This window comes from Cynocephalus volans, chromosome 9 (assembly GCF_027409185.1).
Source record: "Cynocephalus volans isolate mCynVol1 chromosome 9, mCynVol1.pri, whole genome shotgun sequence".
In the NCBI taxonomy this organism is placed as follows: domain Eukaryota; kingdom Metazoa; phylum Chordata; class Mammalia; order Dermoptera; family Cynocephalidae; genus Cynocephalus; species Cynocephalus volans.
The window spans coordinates 43,023,949-43,044,230 of record NC_084468.1 but is presented as its reverse complement, the minus strand read 5'-3'; the positions used below and the strand labels follow the sequence as shown (position 1 = coordinate 43,044,230).

Sequence of the window (20,282 nt, the reverse complement as noted above, 5' to 3'; positions counted from 1 at the left end):
TGGGGCAACCTAAACTTAAAAGATGGGCAGAAAAAGTCAGGGGGAATGGGAAGTTATTGTTTTACATGGGTACAGAATTTCAGCATGGGATGATGAAAAAGTTTAGAATGGGATGATGAAAAGTTCTGTCCACCTGAAGATGGACAGTGAAGACAGTTGCATAGTACTGTAAATGTATTTAATGCCACTGAATTGTACCTTTAAAAATGGTAAAAATGGGAAATTTTGTTATGTAAATTTTAACATATTAATAATAATAATAATAATAAAATGATGGGCAGAGAAGGAAGAACCTTCAAAGAAGACTGAAAAGAAAATGACAGGGAGGGTAAGAGGGTAAAAAGATAGTGTGCTATCACAAAAAAAAAACGAGAAGAAAATTTTAGGAACAAGCAGTAGTGCACTGCAGAGGCTGTGTGTGACAGAGCAGAAACTGCTCTGCTAGAATACAATACCTAAGTTCGAAGGAAGCTTTGCCTTATAAAAAAATACATTTAAAAATCAATCCTCTTAGGGAAAGGGGTACTTAGTACTACAAAGTTCAAACTTCCAATACCCAAGTTATATTTTCCCTTAAAACTTTAATGTACGTATTTTAAATATAATTATATTTATAGTTATAGTGTTCTGTACATATAGTTATATAATTTAAACACTGTTAAAAACAGATTCAGTAATTTATTACACCTAGTTCTGGTACAAGAGTAACTGCCTCTCTTACACATTCCTATGATCTTCAATACTCTTGTTACAATGAAGCAAAAAGACACTCAAAATTGCTATTTTTGAGGTGCAATAGCTTGCTTTTCTCCCTCAAGTCCAGGTTGCTAGTTACCAATTATTAATAGCAGTTTTTTTGGGCAGCTGACCATTAAGGAGATCCAAACCTTTTACCTTGATGTTATCTACACCATCCCATTACTAACTGTTCTTATTCCTTAGGATGTTCAAACCAGGGACTGGCAAACTATAGCATGCAGGCCAACTCTATTGTCAGGCTCTTCATCCTGTTGGTGACGCCAATTGTAAAGCTAAACGACCACGCCAGTTGTTGAGCTCCTTTACCTGCCGGTAATCCTGCCCTGACTGGGCCAATTGTCGAGCTAGGGCTGGGTCTGGAGCTCACCGACCTCTCAAGCCCATTGTCCAGACTGGGTCACAAGCCATTCATATGCCAGGCTGGGTCACCAGACCCACACACTCCAGGCTGGGTCCCCAGACCCCTCATATGCAGGTCTATGAGCTGGGTAACTAGCAAACAGGTCCTGGGAAGTTGTAGGTTGGAAAGAATGGCTGCATGCGTGGCGGCCGCCTGAGGTACTAAACTCCAGCCAAGGTGGCAGTGCTGCAGGCGCAATAACTCCGTCCACACACAACCTATTCACAGCAGATGCTCGGCAAGATTCTGAACATTTGAGGGGCCCTGACCATTTTCCTATATTTTCCCAACATCTATCTAGGCCAATACCTGTTTTTATAAATAAAGTTTTACTGGAACACAGCCATGCCCATTCATTTACATACTGTCTATGTACTATAAGGACAAAGTTAAGTAATCACAAGAGAGATTTTATAGATCACAAAGACTAAACTGTTTACTCTGGGGCCGAGCCGTGGCGCACTTGGTAGAGTGCTGCGCTGGGAGCGCGGTAGCGCTCCCGCCGCCGCGGGTTCGGATCCTATATAGGTTGATCAGTGCACTCACTGGCTGAGTGCCGGTCACGAAAAAACGACAAAAAAAAAAAAAAAACTGTTTACTCTGTTTAATCTAGCTCTTTACAGAAAAAGTTTGCCAACCTCTATTTTATATGTTTTATTTATTTATTGTCTGACGACTCCTGTGAGAATATAAGCTCCAGGAAGGAAGGGATTTTTTGGTCTATTATATTCATTGCTATATCCTCAGAGTTGAGAAAAATGTCTAGTACAGAAGGTTCTCAACATATACTGTTGAATGAGGAAAATTCCTAAGTTAATTGTAAATTATGCTTACATTATTTCTAAGGTGGGATACTAAGAGTATTGGAAAACTATTCCTAGAAATATTCTTTTTTTTTTTTCTGATGGGACACTTTATTTACTTATTTTTTATTTTATTTTATTTTTTTGTCGTTTTCGTGACCGGCACTCAGACAGTGAGTGCACCGGTCATTCCTATATAGGATCCGAACCCGCGGCAGGAGCGTCACCAGGCTCCCAGTGCCGCACTCTACCGAGTGCGCCACGGGCTCGGCCTCCTAGAAATATTCTTAATAAATGTCTAAATAGTATCATCTAACTGTAATTGGTTAGAAAATTTCCAGTTGTTTCAAACTGTCCACAATCTTGTCTACATATTTCTAATAATCTTTTATGAATATAACTTAAATCAAGCTCCACAGTATAATTCTAAAAAACAAGTGGATATTCAGACAAAACATTTAAAAAATTACACAAAGGCTAATTTTTCAAAAGGGCTTCTTTACACACACTTTCAAAGCTGCTTTTTCAAAAGGGCTTCTTAAACACACACACTTTAGTGTTAAAAGACTCAGATTCAGAAGCTCTGTAATCACATCTTATTTGCATATAATAACCATTACTCCCTACTTCACTAGGGAACTTCACTTTACTGCAGGACAATTTAACCATTTAGCTAGTCTCCCCTCTGCTCCCCCAGACCATTTTCAGCTTAAACTCTTAACCACAGAGCAAATATTTCTATAATAAAGCCAAAATAAGCAATTTTAAGTACATGGCTGCCAAGTGAATGCAAAGCTAAAAACAAAAACAAAATCTGTTCAAGATAACTAATCATGTATCAATTCTTTACTACCTGAGTATTTCAGAAAATAGTAACAGTCTTAAGAGATTGTGAGAAATACCAAGAAAAAGTGAATAGTATTTTTCCTACATTTCTACCCACACTGGAATGCTACATTAAATGTCATCAATACCCGCGGAGACATTATGTCAGCTTTGTGAATGCTATTAAACAAAAACAGCATAACAGCAATTTAAACCTAAAATGTCAAGTAAAAAAAGAAAAACATAACAAGGTAGGGGAAGGAATACGTTTACTAAGCACCTACGGGAAGCCAGAAAATATGCTAGGCTCTTTCATACACTATCATCTAATCTTTAAAATAACCTTTCAAGGTTCCTCATTTTTATGAGAAAACTGAGCTCACATAAGTCAAATAATGCAAAGAGTCACAAATAAGTGCTAGAGTGAGAATGAGGTCTCTTTGGTTCTCCACCTGTATCTTTCTACCACACCAGAGCTTCCCCCCAGGTGTGGTTGGTATGTGAGATGATTTTAGATTACACCAAATATTTATTTTAGTAGTTATTTGTTTTAACTTGCATTAGAAAAAACATCACATAAAGCCCATTATTTCATGGACACTATTCTTTAGGATGAAGCTAAATAAAAATGAGGAGACTGCTTTAAAAAGCTATTAAGTAAATGATAGAACAGGATTATGTGAACATGACAAAAATTCTCAGGGAGGTACAAAGAGATTCGAAAAATGCTTGGACTTTGAATAGCCTTCTTAAAAACACATCACTCAACACATTTATCTATTTTCTGGTTAAAGAATGCAAAGAGATGAATTTACAAGTAAAATTATAGACATACCTGACATAGTTTGATCAAGTTTGTGGATAAGAGACTTTTTAGCACACTCAACATCAGGACTTGGGTAATCCAAAACTTGCCTGCACCAAACTAATGGACTAACCGATTTCTGCATTGGTGTAAGTTTTTTCTTTGGTGATGAATATAGCCTAGAGGAAAACAACAAAAACAAAAGGGTACAATTCATTATTAAGCACAGGTTAAAAAACAAGGATCCTTTTGGATAGATTTAAATTGAGGGGGAGACAGTAAAAGTAGTGATGTTTAAAATCACCCATATTTACTTAGTGCACAGGAAAAAAATGATACTATAATAATCCATATAAACCCAAATCTCAAGTACTAAACGAACCCAAATGAGGCATTCCTAAACTGTACTTTATTTTTCTCTTTTACTCTCATTACTAAAACCATGAGGAAACATCTGCCTTTACAACAGTTTATTCTGTTTTCAATACTACTTGACTAATTCCCTACTATAGCCACATGATTAAATCCAGTCTAGAAAGCAGGAGGAGGAGCTAAATACCTTGCTCTCCACCTCCCATTTCCCTTCCCACCACAAACTCACACAAAAATTTACCATTAGTAATTCACTCCTTTTAGCTAAGCAGTATCTACTCTGTAGTCCTTTTTTCAAACAATGGTATGTCTGAGAAAAGCAGTACTTTAAATCCTTAATAAGATAATGTGAATCAATTTATGAAATTACTTCAGTTTCAGAAAAGAAGAAACAGACTATTTTATAAATTCATGGAGAAGTTATATATAGAAGGAAAAGGTGAGAAGATAGAGGATCTTTAAGTTTAAATTTCCTACTTTGTAGTTTTTCTTCAGATTAGTCCAGATTATGTCAGTTGTTATTTAAAGTGTGATTCCATATGAAAAATGTTTATAGTTACTTGATTTCTAACTAAGGTAGTTCTCAAATTAAGACACTTCAGGTGCAATTTATGAAGTAGACTAATAGATCTGCAACATAACCAGCGCCACTTCAGACAAGCCAAATACAAAATGGTGCCGCCCACCTCCTCTCCTCCCCTCCCCCTTCCCTTTACAAGAAGCCTCCTGACTTAGAAACAAGTTTCCGGCTGCTGCCATCGGTGCCCTTCTCAACCCAGTTACATCAACCTAATGGTCCCTCCCCCCGTACATTTCGCTCCCAAAAGCTAATATAAACTCTCGCAAACCTCTTGTTGGGGCTGTCCACCATGCTCAGGGCAGCCATGGGCCCTGTGCCACTCTGAGCACAGCCCAGCAGATTTCTTTAATAAAGCTTGAAGGGTACCCGGCATCTCAGCTTACTTTCTTTCATAAACAAAATTATGCTTCAATATATCTACATAGTTAAATGTCTCAATAAGGCAAGGAGTTAATTTCACATCTTACTTTAACCAAATTAGGGCAATAATATGAAGTGTTGTTCCAGTGTAAATATTTAAATAAATATATCTTTTACAGTACCAGAACAGACAAACTATTTTAGTGGCAATATGTGTCTTTTCCATCCCTTCTCTCTTCTCCCCTATCTATAATTTAGGTCCATCAACTCATGCATTATTTAGCTTTGATCAAGATAATCAAGACTAAAAGGGTAAATGATCTTTTATTTAGTCCACAATCCACATTCATTTGGGCAAAAATATTGAAATAGAATCTGAATTTATGAAATACCTTACTAACAATTCAAAATGAAATTAACGGGGTTCATTCTCTCTCCAACTTAAACACTGCAAATGTTCCATAACAAATCTCTACCTTAGCATCTCCACTTTAAAAATTGTGGTAACTTTTATATACTGATACTCTATGATAGCAAATGTTTAGGAAACTAAACCTACACAGATGAATAATAAACATTAATAAAACTACTTTAGGATATTATCACCACTTTTTCAACATGTAACTTTTTCCTACGCTGGCTGGTTTTACATAATTTACCCACACAACTCACTTGTACTTAGTATTCAGTTCCTCTACTGTTGGCTATACAACTCATTTTAAAAAGTACAAGGAACATGGGTGAGCCTCAAAAACACCATGCTCAGTGAAAAAAGCCAGACACAAAAGAACACATATTGACATGTTGTAAGATTCCATTTATACTAAATGTCTAGAAAAGGACATGGAGCGAAAAAGTAGACTGCCGAGGGCTGGAGGTGGGAACAGGGATGGGGTTTCTTTTCAGGGTGATAAAAATATTCTAAAATCAGATGGTAGTCATGATTGTGGTAACTGGTTTGATGACTGTAGATATACTAAGCTCATTGAATTATACAATGAATTTTATAAATCTTATGGTATATAAATTACACAGGTATGGGTATATTTTATGGTACGCAAATTATATCTTGATAAAGCTGTTTTAAAAAGTTGCAAGGTGGTCTTAGCATCTTTAAAAATACAGAAACTACTATGAAGTAAATGAATAAAACATCAATAATTCAAAATCAATTAAACTAAAACATCATCATCTCCCCCTACTCAACATGAATCCCTCATGGTATCTTTCTTCCCTGTTTTTGTCAATAGCACTATAATTCTCTCAGTAACAAAAGCTGAAAACATAAAAGTAAATTTAGATTCCTTCATCTTTTTTTTATCTCCTACTCCCCTCAGTAATCTGTCACTAAGTCCTGCTGATCCAACCTTTATATACTACGTTTTCCCCTCATTCCTATATTTATTCCCCTACTTGGCAATAGAGAATGCTTTTTCTTCCCATTAGCAGAAAAAAGTGGAGCATCTTGTCCATACCTAGACTGACGAAAAGGGAGAGAATGAATGAACAACCTCTGAGTACATCAACAATCTCTATCACTCTATCCTTATCCTCTTATTTCACTACTCCAAGTCAAGAAATGAGGGCTCTGGCCCATATGATATTTGTACAACATAATTCTATGGTCAGGCAACCTTTGGTTGAGGTTTCAAAGTACTTCTAAACCTGCCAGAGGACACATGAGCTGGGGTGTATCACATAGCTGGATCCACCTTTGGCAGAACCAAGTCCTTGAATTAAAAAACAAACCCCAAATAAAAATATTTGTAATAAGTATATGAGGGTACTTCAAAAAGTTTGTGAAAAAACAGAATTATAAGATAATATGAAATAGAGTGTGGTGTTGATAACATCCAGATCAAGAGTTCAGATCCCTGTACTGGCCAGCCACCACAAAAATAGATATATAGGTAGACAGACAGACAGACAAGTCTTACTGAATTTAAAAGAATGGAAATTCTTCAAAGTATGTTCTCTGACCACAATGGAATTAAATTAGAAATCAATGAGAAAGAAATTTAGTAAATCCCAAATATTTGAAAACCAAACAACATACTTACAAAATAACCATAGGCCAAAGAAGATATCACAAAGGAAATTAGAAAATATCCTAAACTGAACAAAAACAAAAAACACAACATACTAATAGCTGTGATGAAGCTGAAGAAGTACTTAGAGAAAAATTTATAATTGTAAATACCTATATCAGGAAAGAAAAGATAACTCTTAATAATCTAAGCTGTAAAAACTAAAATAAGAGCAAATTAAATCCAAAGCAGTCAGAAGGAAGGAAAATATAAAGATTACAGTAGAAATAAGAGAAATAGAAAACAGAAAAACATTTTTTAAAAATGAAACCAAAGTTCGTTGTTTGGGGGAAAAAAAAAAGGATAACTCCTGCATATAGAAAATCCTTTGTTAGCATCTTCAAAACAAAACAAAAAAACCTAGTATAATAAATGCATTTAGCATGGTCACAGGTACAAGATCAGTAAGTGAAAACTCAAATGTACTTCTATACACTATAAATGAACAACTCAGATATGGAATAAATGTAACAATTTCATTCACAATAGCATCAAAATGAATAAAATACTTAAAAATAAATTTAACAAAATGCACGACTTGTATACTGCAAACTACAAAACATTCCCAAGGGAAATTAAAGACAAATAAATGGAGAGAAACATTGTTTATAGATCTGAACACTCTATCATTGCCAAGATCTCAACTCCTCTAAATTGATCTATAGAATCAACACAATCCCTAGAAAAGCTCAGCAGGCATTTTTACGTAAATTAGCAATCTGATCTTAATATTTATGTGAAAATATAAAGGGCAAAATGGCCAAAATAATTTTTAGAAAGAAAAATACTTTTTAACTTCAAAATCTCTGATGTTGACCTCTTCCAATTCATTCTATACACTGCAGCCAAAGTGTTTTCTGAAATACTAATCTAACTTTATTAATACTCCTCCGCTAAAAATTCTGTGCCAATTTCCTTTTGCCCTTAGGACAGAGTTTTTTCAAAAATGGTCCCCACAGCTCTTGAGACCCGACAGATGATCTAACTGCTGCAGTACTTCTTTAGCTTCATTTCTCACCTTCCTCCACCATCCAAATCTAAATAACAGCCATATGAAACTAATTTCTATTCCTGGAAAGCCCCAACACTTGCTTCTAGGTCATTTGCGCACATTGTTCCCCTTGCCTGAAACTAGTTCTATTCCACTCTTTGCTTACCTCACCCTCCCCTGCCCAACTTCACCCAGCTCATTTCTACTTTCCTCTGGGTCTCAGCTTAAATGCCAATTCTTTAGAAAAACCTTCCTTGAACATCTCTAGTAAGACTATCTTAGGTGTCCCTTCAATTTACAACACAGTGAAGCAAGGTGTTTTAACAAAGTATCTCTATAGTCATTTAGATATGCCCTATCAAAAAGGAAATTCCACCCTAACGCCCATTCTAATTACAAGAGACTTAACTTTATTCATTTTTGTCCTGTCTAAATTTTTTGAGTTGCTATTTATAATCTGAAGACATTAAAAAAAAAAAAAAGTGTTGGAGGCAATAAAAATGCTACAACATGGATAAATCTCAAAAAACATTATACTAAGTAAAAAAAAAAGCTAGTCACAAAACACCAGATATTGTATGATACCATTTGTATGGAATGTCTAGAATAGGAAAATCTATGAGCCAGAAAGTTGATCAGTGGTTGCCTAGGGATGGGAGAGGAGGTGAAGAGAAGAGGAATGGGAAGTGACGACTAATGAGTACAAGGTGTCTTTTGGATACATGTTGAAAATATTCTAAAATTAAATTATGGTGACAGTTGTACAATGCTGTAAATATAATAATCATTGAACACTAAAAACCACAGTACACTTTAAACAGGTGAATTTTATGGTATGTAAATTATATTTCAATAAAGCTGTAAAAATCTGTTAGAAATAAATTGGCCTTTCATGATATTGCTTTCTCCCTTAGAAGAATCACTACAAAGAAACTAAACACCATTAAATATAATTTATGTGCACTGTTAAATACTGAAAGAACTATTAGAAATGTAATTAAGGATATGACTACTATGACACAGCAATAAATAATAAGCCATGTTTTGGCCTATATATCATACATATTTATATAATACAGTGATAAAAAAAAACTAAGAATATAACTATTTTTTTTAAAGTGTAAGAACTTTCAGTAATACAGAAATATACAAATGTAAGAAGTGATAATAAACTCCCGCCTCCTACCAAAACTATCCCCCAAAGTTATTTACAGTTTGGAGTATGTCTCTCCAGACTTTTCTTTGCATATATAGAGTAGACATATAATTAAATGACAGAGACCTGAAAGGAGACTAGAGTTACTCTGCTGAATTTATGGTAACCACACTAATCACTTTTCATATTGTAGTCAGTTGAAAGTAGGCTACTAAAGCTAAGGACAACAAAGATTTAACTTTAGGGTAAAAATAAAACTTACAGTCGTCCCTTGGTATCCATGGATTGGATTGGTCCAAGAATCAACTGTACATTAAAACTGTTACTGAAATTTCTTTAGATTGGTGTGCAAGATTTTTTCAGGCTAAGGAAAATAATCAAACTTTAATACCACAAAATCATTCCTTTCTACCTATTCAATGAATAAGGCATATTCAAGGCAAAAGAACAGAAACTGTCTTCACAAAGTTTAAATATCTGTTCAAATATGTGAATTAACACTGACTTAAAAAACCATGATTACAATGTTTTAAAAAGTCATTATGAAAAAAGATAAAGGAAATATACCAGAGTAAATAAGATCAAAGTGGCCATTTTGAAGTTGTAATTTTGTTTCTTTTTTTATAATTTTATAACTTAAAAAACCCCTTCATTAATAAAAGTATCTTTGATTTTTACCCACAACTAAACATAATTTAATAATTCTAAACCATTAGGATACATTGCTTTATAACGATTTAACAAGCTTTCTTAGTCAATGTGGCAACAGTAATGTTATTATTATTTACATTTTATCAATTTTATTATTTACATTTTATTGCATGCCAGGCATTGTTTCAGAAACATACTTTAAACATACTAACTCTTTAAATCTTCATAACAAACCTATGAGGTAATCTATCACAGTCCCCATTTTATAGATGAGATCACTGAGACACAATGAGATAAATAACTTGTCCAAGGTAGCACAGCTATTAAATAGCAAAAACCTATTAATAGCTATTAAATGCAAAACCAGGATTGCTCCAGAAACTGTGCTCTTAACTATAATACTTAACTGCTTTTTCAAACCCTATTACAACCCCAAATCACAACTCAATTGAAGAAAAACATCTTCAGTTCATATATACAGTAAGAGTCTTTTGAACTTTTAGATTGAGCATATTGCCATTTTAATACTGAATTATATTTGGCCCACTAGCTGACTAAAAGGCATATAATACTATATTTATATGAATATAAACAATATACCCTTCTGGTTTTTGGAAGAAAATCACAGTATTATCAACAATACCGGTAATTATTAGCAAGGTATGGGGAAACAAGTTAAGAATATTGTAATAGTCTATACTTGGTGAGATGGAAGCCTAGACTAGAGTGAGGCCAGTGAAAATGAAAAGGAAGGGATGGATTTGATCTTTCCTCCCAAATACTCTAGTAAAAATCCCTCTTGTTCAGCCAAACTGACCAAATAAATTTATTCACTTCATGCATAATGGATGGTTAAACCCACAGATATCTTTGTTCATAGTTCTTATTAATATATATATATATTAAAAGAATATATACGTATAAAAGAATTTCCTTTCCATTACTTCAAGGCCAGTTTAAGACTTACCTTTTCATTGAAGCTTTCTAACTGTCAGAGTTCTTATGACTATTTCTTATATTAACACAGTGCTCCATCCATAGTGGGTACTTTCTACGGTGACCATTCATTCCAATTTACGCACGTTAGTCCTAAATTAAGCCTGTTGTCCTGGCATCCCATGGGATTAGCGCTCCTATGACTCTCAAATAGTCTCCAGGTTTGTACAATAAATTACACAATCACTTCAGTTATTCATAATTTTCAGAGCAGTACTACTTTTGACTTAGAAAACATAAATGGAGCAAAGTAACTAGAATATGGTACTTACTACTGCAAGATGGCACTAGATATTTCTGGTCAAGTTGACATCCACCATTAATATCCAAGGCAAAGATTCCTAACCTTGGGGTGATTTTGCCCCAGGGACATCTAGCAATGTCTGAAGACATTTTTGGTTGGCCAGGGATGCTACTAGACATTCTACAATGTGAAGGACAGCCCCCACAACAAAGAATTATCTGGTCCAAAGGTCAAGGTTGAGAAATCCTCCTTTACGATTATCCTTATACAAGAGAGTTAAGATCAAAATGACATTTTTAAACAATGTGGATGTTTTTAAAGAAGAATTAAACAACCTTAGTTCCTTCTTAGGTAAGTGGCCTGATCTATAATCATTTAGCTTGATATGATGGTTTTCATGCAACCTATTAGAAGTAGTTGGGATAAAAAGGAAAAAATATCACTGTGCACTCAATATTTTGGTTTTAATTCACGTTTTGCCATGTGCTTTGGGGCACGAAAGGTGGGCAGAGCTCACAGGCTGTGTTTTAGCCAATAAAGCTAGCTGTGACTTCTTTCACTTACATACTATAGCCACCCTAATCTTTAAAAAGCACCATTTTGTTAAGAACATTCCAGTACTCAAAAAACTTTCTCCCAGATTTCACAGGCCATCCACAGTATGGTCTCCAGCCCAATGATTCAATTTTATTTCTCACTTCTTCCCTAACAAACTTCACTCCAGCCAAGTATCTTCACAGACCTTCACCCTACCCTACTCAAAACGCAACACTCATTCTTTTACCTATGCTTTTTGATTCTGATTCTTAAAACCTACATACTTTCACAAGATCAGTTTTACTACTAAAAAACAAACACAACAGGAGTCAACATGCAGTGTGCTTTGGCTAGTACAAGTCATTAGCATAAGTAGTGTATTATCATAACTCAATCCATTTACATTGATAGTACTTAATTCTGCTATTTACTGCCTGAATTGTCTTTTTAAAAAATCATGTCAAATTACACTAATTTATATAGTTATACATTCCTAGCAGAAGGGCAAGGAGGCAGGGATCTAGGTAAGTGCAGGAAGATAACAAGTAGCCCTTTTGGGTTTCCTGGGATTTGTATGCAGGGTGGTCCCAAAAATGGGACTGAGGAGGAGTAGCAATATCAGTGATCCAGAAGAATCATGGGATGTGAGCTATATAGTTTTGGGCTTCCTTGCCTGATATTTCTGGAAAATAAAGAAGTTTCATTTATTTCATGAAATCAGATGACAAGATTTTAGACAAATTTGATAAACTTTTTAATGTTGTGCCTGTGAAATTTCATTTTTAAAATGCAAAATTAAAAACAGGAATAATAGATCAGAAGATCATACGCATCAGCTGACTTGGGTACCAGTTCTATCAAAAATGCATGTCCAAAATTATTGGAACCAAAATTTCATCTGTGATATACAGTCTTAACTACCACTAAGTAACAGAGAAAGCACCAATGACTTTTAATGTATCATGTTATATTAAGGTCCCTCCAGGACCACAGGACAATGAAACTGACTTAAATTTTATCAATAGGATTTCTTAAATTATAACAACAGAAAATTTGGATACCACAACCAGAACAAATTAGATTAAAACAAAGTACAAAGTAATCCTACCAAAATAGTCACAATTTAGACAGTATATGCTTCTTTAAATCATCATGGGAGAGTACAGATTCAATCCTGCCATTATTCAGAACATGTGTGAAATTACTCATCTGTAATTGGCATAAGGGTCATGCAAGAAAGTTAGCCTCATTATTTTATAGCTTTATCTCATTCTAATCTAACATCACTGACAATCAGATTGATTTCAATTTAATTTAATGTAACTGAACTCTTACTACACACTAATTACTGTGATTCTGTTTAGAAATGTAAAGATAAATAGGATAATGTCCCTCTGCTTAAATTGATCATGATCTAGACTAGACACATCAAAGTATAAGATTGTTGTGTTAAATACATTTTTAAAAAGGACATATAAACAGTGACAGGTTAACAAGGGAAAAATTTAGGAGAATTCTACAAAGGAAAGAAAATCTAAGTTGGGCCTTGAAAAAGAAAGATTTTGGTAAGAGGACGAGGAGAAAAAAGGCACTGTAGGCAGAATAAAACATCAAAAGCTGAAAGGCATGAATGTTCATGAAGTGTTCTGGCAAAGGCAAGTAAATCTAGGGAAAATTATTGTTATACTGCTAAAGACTTCTAAGTACAGTCACATACCACATAATGATGTTTCGGTCAACAATAGACTGCATATATGACAATGGTCCCATAAGATTATAAAGGAGCTGAAAAATTCCTATTGCCTAGTGACTTCTCAGCCGTCACAACATTGTGGCACAATGCATTATTCACGTTTGTGGTGATGCTGGTATAAACAACCTTATTGCACTTCTAGTCATATAAAAGTAGAGCACATACAATTATGTACAGTACATCATACTTGATAATGATAATAAACTGTTACTGGTTTTATCTTTTTACTGTATAGAGTGTACTTCTATTTTAAAGTTTTCCTGTAAAACAGCATGCCATGTTATGCCAGGAGCAGAGACATACATGTGTTTACCATGTCTCTTGACTGCATCATTTTCTCTTGTCTTTGATTTAATCTCATGTTGTTTTGTTCATCATGCCCCCCAAATTTGCACTGCTAATGCTGCCAGTAAGAGGCCATACACCCTATAGCATAGATGTGTAGTATACTGTCTAGGTTTGTGTAAGTATACTCAATGATGTTTGTAAAATGATGAAATTGTGGAATGATGTATTATTTCTCAGAATATATCCCCATTGTTAAGCAACGCATGACTGTATTTTGCTAACCCATTTTTATTCACTACGCACAATGACCTCTAATAGTTTTCAAAACTCAAACCTACCTCAAGAGGAAAAGAAATGGCCATTACAGAGGATATTCAGAGAAACCAGCCATAAACTTCGAAGAAAAACATCTGTGATGCTTCCACTGAAGCTCCCACATATAAGCTTAACACTTAGTCTTGAAGGTATCTTATGCACCCACAAAGACTGTCATATTTTAATCACAGAAACAGAAATAAAAGAACACTTAAATGTCACCTAATTAAACTTTTTGCTTCTTTGTAACATCCCTTGCTACAGGACCATTCAGCAGTGTTTTGAAGGCTATTTCCAATAGTTTTTTAAGGCAGTCTATATCATTCAAGAACAGCTCTATTAGAAAATTTTTCCTTATATTAAATTAAAATTTGCCTAACTTATACTCCTTGTTCTAGTGAAGCTCCAGAGTTATATAAAATAAGTCTAATAATCCATCCTTATTAGAGGCCTTCACATATTTAAAAAGTATTCCCTTCCCCAAGCTAAATTATATCTATAGGCTAAATAAATTGAGATCAAATATTCTTGATTAGACATGACTTTCAGGTTTGGTGTGAATCTCAATTTCACTTTTTTAGCTGTGTGATTTGGGTTTATCTTCCTTCACCGTAAAAAGGGGATAACACGACACATATAACATGAATGAACTTTGAAAACATAAAGCTAAATCAAATAAGCCAGACACAAAAGGACAAATATTGTATGATTCCACTTATCTGAGGTACCTAGAATAGTCGAATTCATAGACACAGAAAGTAGGACGGTGGTTGGCAGGGGTCAGAGGACATGGGAATAAGGAGTTATTGTTTAATGGGTACACAGTTCCAATTGGGGAAGATGCAAAACTTCTCAAGATGGACAGTGGCGATGACTGCATAACAATATGAAGGCACTTAATGCCACTGAATTGTACAGTTAAAAATCATCAACATGGTAAATTTTAGGTTATATATATTTTACCACAATAAAAAGCCAGGGATAACAATAACTACAACTCAAAATTGCATAGATTAAATGATTTAACATGCATAAAATGCCTTACAATATACTCAGTATATAAAACATACTCAGACAATAGTGATTGTAATGTTTTACCAAGCATAGAGCCCTTTTGGCTGAATTCCATTTTTTAAGAAAGCAAGAACTTGCATTATCATGTCTTTCAGTGTTCCCAACATTGTGCTGCACACAGGGGCTTGAAATATTTGTTCCATTAATGAAAAAAATTGAAAGCCATGTTAGAATCACTGGAAAACCACTGCTAAGAAGGGAACAGAACACTCATCTCGATGTGTAACTTCTGATTCATCTAAAACACACACACATTACTTTAAAGTAACATCTCCTTGGTACACAAGTCTAGAAAACATAAAACTTCCTGAGGTGTTAATCAGTGAATGATTGCCAGACTATTCAGATAAGTGCTGATAATTATACAAATTAAACTGCTTTATTAATCTGGCTCATCAAATTAAATTAAAGGTAAATTTTATCAATAATCCACTACAAAAATCATAGATAAAACAAAGAGGTCACGTAATAAATTAACTCTCAGAAGAGCCATGAGTGAAAAACACACAGTAAAAACCACATACCTACTTATCTTTAAGTTGGGAAAGTTTATCAATAAAACTTATTGATGAGAAGTCAGCCTGAGATTAAAGTGATTTCATAAAGTTAAGAGAAAACTGATCTAAAGTAAAATGGATTTAACAGGGTATGAGGAAGTTATCAGATATCCAAACTCAAAAATGTTTAAGAAAAGAAGAAATAATCATCTGCCCTGGCCAGCTTGAACACTAAACAGCTTAAAAACAAGAGGCTGGACCACCTGATCTCAAAGTCTACTTCTAATTTGATTTTTCTATAATTTCATTTTCTGCAGAAGTTCGTAGAGACCCTGCAAAGAGCCTGACAACTCATATCGATTTTCCCTAACATCTCTATTCTCAATCTGCTGTCTCTACTCAGATACAGGGGATTTATGTCAATAATAATGAATCCCTCAAAAGTAAGAAAAAGAAGAAAAATAATACAAACTTCTGGATACTAACAACTAATCTGAACTAACAAATACTGATTAGGCAATGCTGTCTCTATGAATATATACATAAAGTTAACCTCTCATCTACACTAGTGCAGCAGAGTAGATGAATAAAGAATCTAGAATTCACTTAGACAGTATTTCACAAATGCATTCTCCTTTTGCCCCACACATATATTCCTTTTCAATTAGTACAGTTCACAGGAGGGATGGAGGAAACAATCTTAAGTGACTTTAAGAGATTGAGAAGTCAGTTCTAACCCTCTCCCCAACAATGAATACTAAGGTTATTGTAAATCATAATGTAGAGAGTTTGCTCTTTTATATGAGGCCTTTGAGAAATTCTAATAAAAACCATTAATAAATGACCCTTTCTTTAAGACCCAAGATTGTTTCTTTCCTCAGTAAATGTTTCCCATTTTAGGCAAATTTAATGAAGGAAATGTTAATTTATGGAAAATTAGACTAAAATTATTTTGTTTTACAAAAATGTGAGAGGGCTAGTTCAAAGGTAGTGAGTTATCTCAATTGATTGTTCACAGTCAGTTACAGATCGAACTCCTTGTTGTAATCTTTCCCATGTTCTCACTACTGCACTTGCTAAGTTTAAAAAAAAAAAGTATGAGAGCCTAAGAGTACAAGTACGTGGATCAAAGTACAGACACACTAAAACTAAATTTAACTTGTAAAAATTTTAAATGTTAAATAATTGTAAATGTAAAAATAAGGATAATGTTATGGGAATTAATTACAGTCCAACAGACCAAGGGAGGATATAAATAATGCTACTTACCTAGTAAAAATTTCAATCCTAGTACAAAGAAAAGATGTAACAGTGAAATTACAGTGATATGAGACCTCATCACATATTTTGACATCTGGTGAAAAGCTTATCCTGTACATCTCAGCAGAACACATTAAGAAATTCTTGATTTGCCTCAACAATTTAACTTCTCAAGAGGCTGGGGAGGAAATGAGGACCTGATCCCTTTTGACTGCCACCCACTAACTGGGGATATGAAAATGATCAAAATGCTGGAAGAAAAGGGCCACTTCAACTCAGAGTTTACAGGAAGAAAATTCTAAACCTAGATGCACAAACCACTTTTTAAGAAGTTCAATCTCAAAACATTCAGTGCACATTTAATGATATTAAATAATTATTTTTAATTTGAGGGGGAGGTGTGAAACTGGTACTGTGGTTATGTTTAAAAAGAGTCCTTAACGGGGCCAACCCTGTCGTGCACTCAGGAGAGTGCGGCGCTGGGAGCGCTGCAGCGCTCCCACCACGGGTTCCGATCCTATATAGGGATGGCCGGTGCGCTCCTCGGTGTGGGTGTGGCCGGTCACAAAAAAAAAAAAAAAAAAAAGAGTCCTTAACTTTTAATACAATATTTATTAACTAAATGATATGACATTTGATATGAAATCTGCTTCAAAATAATCCAGAGGTTTGGAGTTTGAATGGTAGAGATGAACCAAGAATGGCATGAGTTAGTATTAAAGATTGGTGATAAATAAGTGGTGGTTCATTTTACTGTTCAGCGTACTTTTGCATATGTTTGAAATTTTCCAAAACAAAATGTTTTTTTTTAAAAAAGAAGGCCGATCGATGCAGTGATAGGCATCTGGAAGTAAAGTAATATAACAATGATGATACTGACAACAATAATGAAAGCTAACACTCATACATTTAATTTGTACCAGGCACTAATCTAAATACTTTGCATATTTTACATTTAATTCAACACGGTCAATACAATAATTATCTCTATTTTAGAGATAATGAAGAGGCTGAAGCACAGAAATTAAGTGGTTTGCCCAAGGTCACATACCTAGCAAGTATGGAAGCAGGAATTCCAACTCTATCTAGATCCAGAGTCATGGCTCTTAGCTACTGTGTTCTAGGACTCCCAAGGACTCCAAAGGCTAATGTAGAACAAGAACAATGAGTACAAAAGAAATTTTTTTAAATTACACAAAAAAATTAATGAAAATGTACAAAAAAGTTAATGAAAATGTACACAATGCTCAGACTATTAAAGAAAAATGATCAAAAGACTTACGTTGGGGGGACATATAATAGCCAAAGATTAGTAACAGTATGAATCTATTATAAAGAATAACAACAACAACAACAACAACAACAAAAACCCCAGATAATTAGAATTCGGTGAGGGTTGAAAAATTTTCAATACAGAATCAGACTGGTTGGAGTCCAATCCTAACTCAGCCATATACTTGAGTGAATATGCCAATTATTTAACCTAAGCTTTCATGTCTTCATCTTTAAAATGGGATTAATAACAGCCCTGAGTTTTAGGTTATTAGGAAGATAGAATACTATACATAAGGTCCTTAGCACAGTGTCTGTCACATACTAATGCAATAAATAATGGTTAGCTATTATAAAAAACAAAAGAACAATAAAAATCACGTTTAAAGATGTCCATTCTCACCACTTCCATTCAACACTGTACTGGAGGTTCTAGCCAGGGTAATTAGGCAAGCAGATGAAACAAAAGGCATTCAAGTTGGAAATGAAGAAATAAATTTATCTCTAGCTGCAGATGACATAATCTTATACATAAAAAATCCTAAGGAATCTATAAAAAAAATTATTACAGCTAATAAATGAATTCAGCAACATTGGAGGATCCAACATCAATATACAAAAATCAGTTATGTTCCTATTCTAGTAATGAACAATCCAAAAATGAAATTAAGAAAAACAATTTCATTTATAATAGCCCCCAAAAGAATAAAATAACTAGGAATAAAATTAACAAAAGAAGTGCAAGACATATACTAAAAATTACAAAATATAGTGTAATGAACTTAAAGACAACCTGAATGAATGTACATCTAATGCCCACGGATTGAAAGAATCAATATTGTTAAGATCCTGATAGGTAAGATCCCCAGATGTGATACAATCTCTACCAAAATTCCAGCTGCCTTTTTGGCAGAAATTTACAAACTGATCCTAAAATTCGTATGGAAATGTCAGGGATCCCAAATAGCCAAAACAATCTTGAAAAATAACAAAATGAGAGACTCACACTTTCCAAATTCAAAACTTACTGAAAAGCTACAGCAATCAAGACTATGTGGTACTGGCATAAGAACAGACATAGATCAATGGAATAGAAGTGGGAGTCCAGAAATAAACCTATACATTTTTGGGCAATTGATTTTTGACAAGGGTGCCAAAACAATTTTAATAGTGGAAGAAAAGTCTTTTCAACAAATGGTACTGGGACAACTGTTTATTCATACGCAAAAAAAATGAAGTTGATCCCCTACCTTACACTAGACAAGAAATCAAAATAGATCAAAGCAAACGTTAGCAAGGATGTGAAGAAACTGGAACCCTTGTGTATGGCTGGGGGATGTAAAATGGTACAGCTGCTATGGAAAACAGTATGGCAGCTCCTCAAAAAAATTAAATGTAGAATTAGCATTTGGTCCATCCATTCTACTTGTGGGTATATACCCAAAAGAAGTGAGAGCAGGAATTTGAACAGATATTTGTACACCCATGTTCATAGCATTATTCATAACAGCCAAAAGGTAGAAGCAACACAAGTGTCCAACAACAGATGAATGGACAAAGAAAATGTGATTTATATATAACATGAAATACTATTCAGCCTTAAAGAAGGAAACCCTATTATAAGCTACAACAAGGATGATCCTGGGGACATTATGCTAAGTGAAACACGCTAGTCACAAAAAGAAAAATGTCACATGACTCCACTTATAGAGGTACCTAGAGTGGTTGAATTCACAGACACAGAAAGTAGAATAGTGGTTGCCAGGGTCTGAGGGCAGAGAAGCGCTGTTGGGTGGGTATAGAGTTTAGTCATTCAGGATGGTTGGGTTCTGGGGATCTGTTGCACAACAATGTACATGTGGTTGACAATATTGTACTGTACACTTGGAAACTGCTGGGAAGGTGAATTTTGTGTGTGGTGCTCTTTTGCCACAATTAAAACTACACATATAAATCCCATATTTAAATATGAAAATTATATGTATCATTCAATATTAGGTTTGGGGAAAAAAAAGACTTAAGAAGTGCTATTTTCTCTTGCCCATTGAGGATTATAAGATCAAATAAAGCTTTAGAGACTTCCAAAAAAAAAAAAGAGGAAATTCTGACACATACTACAAAATGAACAAATCTTGAAGACAGTGTACTAAGTGAAATAAGCTAGTCAAAAAAGGTCAAATATTGTATGAATTTACTTATACAAGGTACACAGAACAGTCAAATTCATGGACACAGAAAGCAGAATAGTGGTTGCCAG

At 34.4% G+C, this 20,282-nt stretch overlaps 1 protein-coding gene across 2 annotated transcripts in view; it reads right to left on the bottom strand.

Moving 5' to 3' along the window:
- SLAIN2 (SLAIN motif family member 2) overlaps nt 1-20,282 on the bottom strand; it is a 68,591-nt gene that overhangs the window by 41,754 nt on the left and 6,555 nt on the right. For both annotated transcript variants that reach the window (XM_063108234.1, XM_063108235.1), the window contains exon 2: nt 3,623-3,771. In XM_063108234.1, coding sequence (XP_062964304.1) covers nt 3,623-3,771 — 149 coding nt within the window. The remainder of the gene's footprint in view (nt 1-3,622; nt 3,772-20,282) is intronic.